The sequence below is a fragment of the Malus domestica genome, chromosome 05 (assembly GCF_042453785.1).
Source record: "Malus domestica chromosome 05, GDT2T_hap1".
Classification (NCBI taxonomy): domain Eukaryota; kingdom Viridiplantae; phylum Streptophyta; class Magnoliopsida; order Rosales; family Rosaceae; genus Malus; species Malus domestica.
This window is the reverse complement of record NC_091665.1, coordinates 5701449-5708994: the sequence shown is the minus strand read 5'-3', so window position 1 is coordinate 5708994 and position 7546 is coordinate 5701449. Positions and strand designations below refer to the sequence as shown.

At 38.3% G+C, this 7546-nt stretch overlaps 1 protein-coding gene across 1 annotated transcript; it reads left to right on the top strand.

Annotated features, from left to right (window-relative positions):
• Positions 1–2139: 2139 nt before the first annotated feature.
• Positions 2140–2577, top strand: LOC103401848 (putative cysteine-rich receptor-like protein kinase 9). The gene has a single exon (XM_008340559.3). It carries the CDS (start codon positions 2140–2142, stop codon positions 2575–2577), a length of 438 nt encoding a protein of 145 aa, XP_008338781.3.
• The last annotated feature ends 4969 nt before the right edge of the window (positions 2578–7546 follow it).

Sequence of the window (7546 nt, the reverse complement as noted above, 5' to 3'; positions counted from 1 at the left end):
TGTAGGTCTTCAGGCTCACAATCAAAATTAACTTTAGGTGTTCAGGCGTGCCACTGCCATCTTTAGTATGACAGATGTAAAACAGATGTTTAGTTTAATTGTATATGCCCGAGAGACCAAGTTAGCTATGAAAGGTGCCTTTGTAGGGCCTTAGGTGTAGGCCTTGAGGCTTGCAATCAAAACTAACCAAGTACTCAAACATATAGTGGTTGTTTCATTGTTGCAGAAGTATTACACCTGTTATACTTTAATCACCCGAGCCCGCAGAGCAGAACAAACCCAGATAGGTGCCTTTGTAGGGCCTTAGGTATAGGCCTTGAGGCTTCCCATCATAATTAATTCTATACTCAAGCATTTTGTGACAATCATACTACAACAGAAGTAAAACTAAGAAATAAGCTGATTACTTGCGCCCCAAGTAACTTTGGACTTCTTGTTATCAAGGATTGCGTAGATGGGTTAAGTCCACATGAAGTTCTTTTTTATGCCTTGAGACCAAGGACTTTTGATTGATAAATCTTGTATGCCCGAAAGGTTAAAACTTAGATCTGGGCATGTTATGAGTGCGGATTCCAACTTTACTTTTACATGGTTGGGCACCATTAAACCGAACAGATTCAAGAACCAAGACACCTTTTAATCATAAACTTGCTAGAAATAACTTGGATACAGATGGAAGTATTCATCATATTACTAGATTTATGAATGAAAAGACAGAACAAAGAGGGTCGGGCAAGGTTCCACCTTGTCGGGTAAGGCTGATCATTTTGCAACTTCCTCTCTTTGTGATTTACAAAGGGTTTGAGAGCTAGAAGGGGGGATTGGGAGATGAGTTTATAGGAGGGAATCGATACTATAGCAAGATTCAGACAAGGTAGCAGAGCTTTTATAAAGGCTTTTGGTGAAGGTTTATCCTGAAAAGGATGAAGACATGGTGCTGACTACAACTTCGTATGCAAATCTGGCTTAAGCAGAGTTTGTTTATTTGTTTGTTTGATTGAGTGTCCTTATCTCTGATTTCTCTATCCCCTTTTATAGATGATTTGGCTTGGCTGCCTGCAGCATCAATCTTGCCCGAATGCAGTTGAAGGGTAGTGACTCATCAACTTTTTACTTGTACTGCTATTATAAAGTACTTTTAGGCTGATTAGCTGGCTAGTTTACATCACTTGACTTCTAGGTAGGTGAGCAAGTGGCTTAAGTGATCTGCACTTAGTCGGGAAAAGGACTTCTTCTGCCTTCTGGGCTTCGGCTGAGCCTTGGGCTTTCTTCCTTCTAGACCTTCTTCTGGGCTAACCCCCTTTTGAGCCCAAAGTTCAAGTTTTAACCCAAACAGTATCTTCCGAATAAAATCAACGATTGGAACCATTCAATTCATTAATCTTCCTTTGAAGATCAATCCTATACAAATTCATTCGAATTGGAAATCATTTATTTATCCAAACTTATAAAATAAGTGGACGGTATATCACAAACATATTACTTGATACCAATATAGTCAATTTATTCTATACATTTAAATGACTAAATAATCTCTTATTAAAATAGTTTTTTTTTTTTAATAAAAGTGATATTCAAATAAAAATTTAAAAATTAAATGATTCTAATTATAAAATATGTACGATGCCGATCAAGATACTTCAGCAAGCTGGAATGTAAGTATTATCCTAATCAATTTATTGCCAAGTCTTTCCACTGGTTGATTGTAGAAGTACGTAGAACCATTAAATCTCGTCGGTTAATATTGATATAGTCAATTTATTCTATACATTTAAATAATCAAATGATCTCTGATTGAAATAATTTTATGTAAAGACGATCTCAAATAATGATTAAGAAATAAACGAATTCAATTATAAAATTATACGATCAAGATACGTTAGCAATGAGGAATGCAAGTATTATCCTAATCAATTTATTGCCAAAGTCTTTCCACTAGTTGATTGTAGAAGTACGTAGGTAGAACCATTAATTATCATCGGTAAATCTCCGGACTGTTTCAGATGTTGACTCAGAAAAGTCAAGCATCGTGTGCAATATTAACATTGTCATAAACTTAGAACTTTGATATTGTAGTAGATCACTTGAACAAATTAATCGTATTATCAAAATCCCTTGGTTTTTTACATGCATTGTGACATGACCCCTTTCTACTTTCTCTCCTTACTTCTTATTGCATTGGCCAGTACTACCACAGATGCTGCATACGCCGGCCATAACTGCTCAACTAATTTGGCCCCAAACTCCACTGCCACCTCCTTCAAATCCTATCTTAACCAACTCCTCTCCAACCTCTCCTCCAACGCCAACCGCGACGCCACCGGCTTTTACAACGCCACCACCGTGGGCCCAGCCTACGGCCTCTTTCTCTGCCGCCGGGACGTCTCGGCCAATGCTTGCAAAGAATGCGTGGTAAACGCAACCTCGCAGGCACTCCTACTCTGCCCGGACAGCCAAGAGGCGCTGATATTGTATGACGATTGCACGCTAAGCTACTCAAACAAGCCCTTCTCTTCCAGGGCGGCTGCCACCTCGCCTGTCCTTGTAATTTGGAGTGAGCGGAACGTGTCCCAATAAGTGGAGCAACCAGCTCAGCTCACCGAGGTATTGGCGGCTACTTTGGGAAGCTTAGTCCCCAAGGCTGCCAATGCAACTGACAGGTTTGCCAAGGAAGAAGAGCCTTTTACGGCAAACCTGATTTCTTTTACCGTGTACAGCCTTGCGCAGTGCAGGCCGGACTTGTCCGCTGCCGATTGTAATGCGTGCCTTGAAGAAGGGAAAACGCAGTTAGCGCCTAGTTGCTGTTGTTAAGCAACATAAAGAGAACCGAGAGATCACAGAGAAGAAGATAACAGAAGAGGTTTAGTGAGAGAGAGAGAGAGAGAGAGAGAGAGAGAGAGAGAGAGAGAGAGAGAGAGAGAGAGAGAGAGAGAGAGAGAGAGAGAGAGAGAGAGAGAGAGAGAGAGAATCACAATTGTATTTTCTTGATTATTTGAATGATTACAAGAGATAGTTGCTATATAGATGAGTCTTAAGCTAACTGCCTTAACCAACTCAGTCTATTACCAACAATCCTAACTAATTATTCTAACAGCCACACTCTTAACTGCCTTATGTATTTGGTTATTTACATGTGTCATGATCCACACCCTCCATATCCTATATACTTTAACATCCCCCCGCAAGCTCATGGTGGTCCAAGCATGAGATTGTTGCAGTGAGTCTTGAACACTGGCGAACTCAGACCTTTGGTAAGAATATCAGCAAATTGCTCGGAAGAAGAGACAAACTGAACCAAGAGCTTCTTACTTGCAACCCGTTCTCTCACAAAGTGAACATCAACTTCAATATGTTTAGTGCGCTGATGTTGAACTGGATTAAAGGATAGGGCGATTGCCGAAAGATTGTCACAAAAAAGAACTGAGAGGTGAGGAATATGAACTTGTAGAACTTGAAACAGTTGTTGCAGCCAATCCAATTCAGCAGCAGTGGATGAAAGGGCGCGATATTCAGCTTCAGTTGATGACCTTGATACGGTTTGTTGTTTCTTTGAAGCCCAAGAGATAGGATTGTTACCAAGAAACACCACCAAACATGTTGTAGACCGCCTATCATTAGGGTCTCCAGCCCAATCTGCATCACTAAACGATCTAAGTGTTAAACTGCCTTTTGTATATCGAATTCCATGTGTCATAGTCCCTTTGAGATACCTCAAGATTCTCTTCACAGCTAAATAATGAGAAGCCATTGGAGACTGCATAAATTGACAAACTTGATGAACTGAAAAGGCTATGTCAGGTCGGGTAAAAACCAAGTATTGTAAGGCACCAACAATACTTCTATAGAGGGTTGGATTATTAAATGAGTCCCCATCATCCTTCAATAATCTGTTATAAGGTAAACAGGGAGTGGCACATGGTTTAGATTCAAGCATTTTAGTTTTCTTCAAAAATCGTGCACATACAATTGGCAGCGAGGTGATTGACAATTGGATGAAGGTGACTGTGCATGCCCTTGAGGTGATGAATATGAAGTATCCCTAAACGAAGATGAAGTTTGCGCTCTAGAGGTTGAAATTGGTGAGACAAGGACATTTTGAAGGTTTGGAGTTGGTAATGGTGCAGTGTCAAGTGATGGAGTGAGAGCAATGACCTTAGAGGTTGGGTAAACTGGTAGTGATGAGAATGGAAATTCAAGTTCATTAAACAGGACATGTCTCGAAATGTAGGTTGTTTTGGTTTGTAAATGATAACAGATATAACCTTTATAATGAGAAGCATATCCTAAAAATAACCATCGAGAGGTTTTAGGTTGCAGTTTGGAGATGTTATATGATTTAAGGAGAGGATAGCACGAACAACCGAACACCCTTAAGTGAGAAAGGTCAGGGACAACTTTATATAGAAGTTCAAATGGTGATTTGTTTTGAAGGACAGTGGTTGGCATTCTATTGATCAAATAGGTTGCAGTATGACAGGCATAGGTCCAAAATGATGGGGATAAATGAGCAGTTTGCAACAAAGTAAGGGCAGTCTCGACAATATGTCTATGTTTTCGTTCAGCCAACCCATTTTGTTCAGGTGTATAGGGGCATGAAAGCTGATGAAACACACCTTGTGCAGTAAGAAAAGCTTGAAACTTTTTGCTTATAAACTCTCCTCCTCCATCACTCTGGAAAGTTTTAATTTTGGTTGTAAATTGAGTGCAAGCATAATGATAGAAGGAGACAAATGTAGGGAAAAAAATCAGATTTATTGATTAAGGAAAAAATCCAACTGAATCTAGTACATTCATCTGTGAACAGAACATAGTATTTATAACCATCTACAGATTGACAAGGTGTTGGACCCCACAAATCACTATGTATCAACTTAAAAGGAACCACATATTTTGATTGAACATACTGAAAAGGTAACTTGCTAAATTTCCCTTCTAAACAGTGTTGACACAATGTGGAAGGTGTATCATGGACAGTAACTATGTTCGACTTCTTAAGCATTGTAGAAGAAACTAAGTTGGAAGGATGACCTAGTTGATTGTGCCAAAGAGTTGAATTGACTAATTTCCCCAAGCAAGCCATGAGTTTGGAATTGGATGCAGATTGGTTTGGTAGAAGGGATGGAATGAGGTATAGTCCATTATTGCATGCTCCCTAGAATAGAACTCTCCCTGTGGCCTTGTCCTGGATCCAAAAAGAGAATGCATCGAATATTAGCCAACAATTATTGTCTAAACATAATTGATGCACAGATAAAAGATTATGAGACAGTTTGGGCACATAAAGAACTAAGTTCAATTTCAAAGGATAAGGAGAAGTCCTTAAGAGAGATGTGCCAACGTGAGACACTTGCAAACCTTCCCCATTTGCAGTCTGAAGACTGGATATGGTGATGCCAAGCTTAGATTCCTCATATCAGTAGTCATATGGTTTGTGGCCCCAGAATCCGTGAGCCAAACTTTAGGTGAATATTGTGTTGTGGTGGCCAAAGGGACAGAGTTGGACATTTGAGAGGACATTATGTGAGTAGATGGCACTGAATTTGAGTATGTAGTATTCATGGAAGCCATGTGTGGGACTTGATTGGGAGATTTATTCCTGAAGAAACAGGTTCTGGCAGTATGATTTTTCTTGTCACAGATTTGACAAGGCTCAACAGGTTCAGCATCTCTATAGTTACAAGTGGCAGCAGAATGACCATGTTTAGAGCAAATCTGACAGATAACAATTGAAGAAGAAGCACCATTATGATAGGAAGATGGAGTCCCAAGAATTCCAGGTGCAAAATCATGGACCACAGGCTTATAATATCTCTGTCCTTGATTGTTGTTAAATTTCCCTTTCCCTTTATACTTTGATCGATTTCCACCATTGAAAAATTTGGATTGTCCAGGTTGACCAGTAAATCCAAAATTACCACCATTGTTGATTGTCGGAGAATGACTATAAAGACCATTTGTAGAAGAATTCCCAGCAGCATAACTTTGTGATCCTTGACTATTGTTCTTGGCCATCATTGCAGACATAAAGGGCATCGAGGTAGTGATCATGACACTACACCATTACCAATCAAGTTTAGTGAGAGAGAATCTGAGTGAGACAGAAGATCAAACACCTGGTGTGCAAGAATTTACCAAGAACAAATCAGAGAATTGGGACAAGAGAGACGCCCAAAATTTCTAGAACAAAACAGAGAATCAGTATATTGAGGAAGAAGATAGTAGCGGAAGCAGACCAAGAATCGAGAAAGCACAAATGGCTTTCAAGACGATGATACCATGTTGAGCAACATAAAGAGAACCGAGGGATCACAGAGAAGAAGATAACAGAAGAGGTTTAGTGAGAGAGAGAGAGAGAGAGAGAGAGAGAGAGAGAAATCACAATTGTATTTTCTTGATTAGTTGAATGATTACAAGAGATAGTTGCTATATAGATGAGTCTTAAGCTAACTGCCTTAACCAACTCAGTCTATTACTAAGAATCCTAACTAATTATTCTAACAGCCACACTCTTAACTGCCTTATGTATTTGGTTATTTACATGTGTCATGATCCACACCCTCCATATCCTATATACTCTAACAGCTGTGATGCAAAGCAAGGGGGATGAGTTCTATATGCCAGTTGTAATATGAGGTTTGAAATGTGGCCTTTCTACCAAGACGTATCTTCCGAATAAAATCAATGATCGGAACCATTCAATTCATTAATCTTCATTTGAAGATCAATCCTATACAAATTCATTCGAATTGGAAATCATTTATTTATCCAAACCTATAAAATAAGTGGACGGTATATCACGAACATATTACTTGATACCAATATAGTCAATTTATTCGATACATTTAAATGACTAAATAATCTTTTATTAAAATTGTTTTTTATTTTATTTTATAAAAATGATATTCAAATAAAAATTTAAAAATTAAACGATTCTAATTATAAAATGTGTACGATGTCAATCAAGATACTTCAGCAAGCTGGAATGTAAGTATTATCCTAATCAATTTATTTCCAAGTCTTTCCACTGGTTGATTGTAGACGTACGTAGAGCCATTAAATCTCGTCGGTTAATTTCCGGACTGTTTCAGATGTAGACTCAGAACAGTCAAGCATCGGGTGCAATATTGGCATTGTCATAAAGATTCATTTGAAGATCCAACCAATACAGATTCATTTTGTCCAAAAAAAAAAAAACCAATACAGATTCATTCGAATTGAAATCATGTATTCAGCTAAACTTATAAAGTAAATGGACAACTTATCATGAACATATTACTTAATATTGATATCGTCAATTTATTGTATACATTTGAATGATCAATTGATATCCGATTGAAATAATTTTTTGTACATACGATCTCAAATAATGATTAAGAAATAAACGAATTCAATTATAAAATTATACGATCAAGATACGTTAGCAATGAGGAATGCAAGTATTATCCTAATCAATTTATTGCCAAAGTCTATCCACTAGTTGATTGCAGAAGTACGTAGGTAGAACCATTAATTATCATCGGTAAATCTCCGGACTGTTTCAGATGTT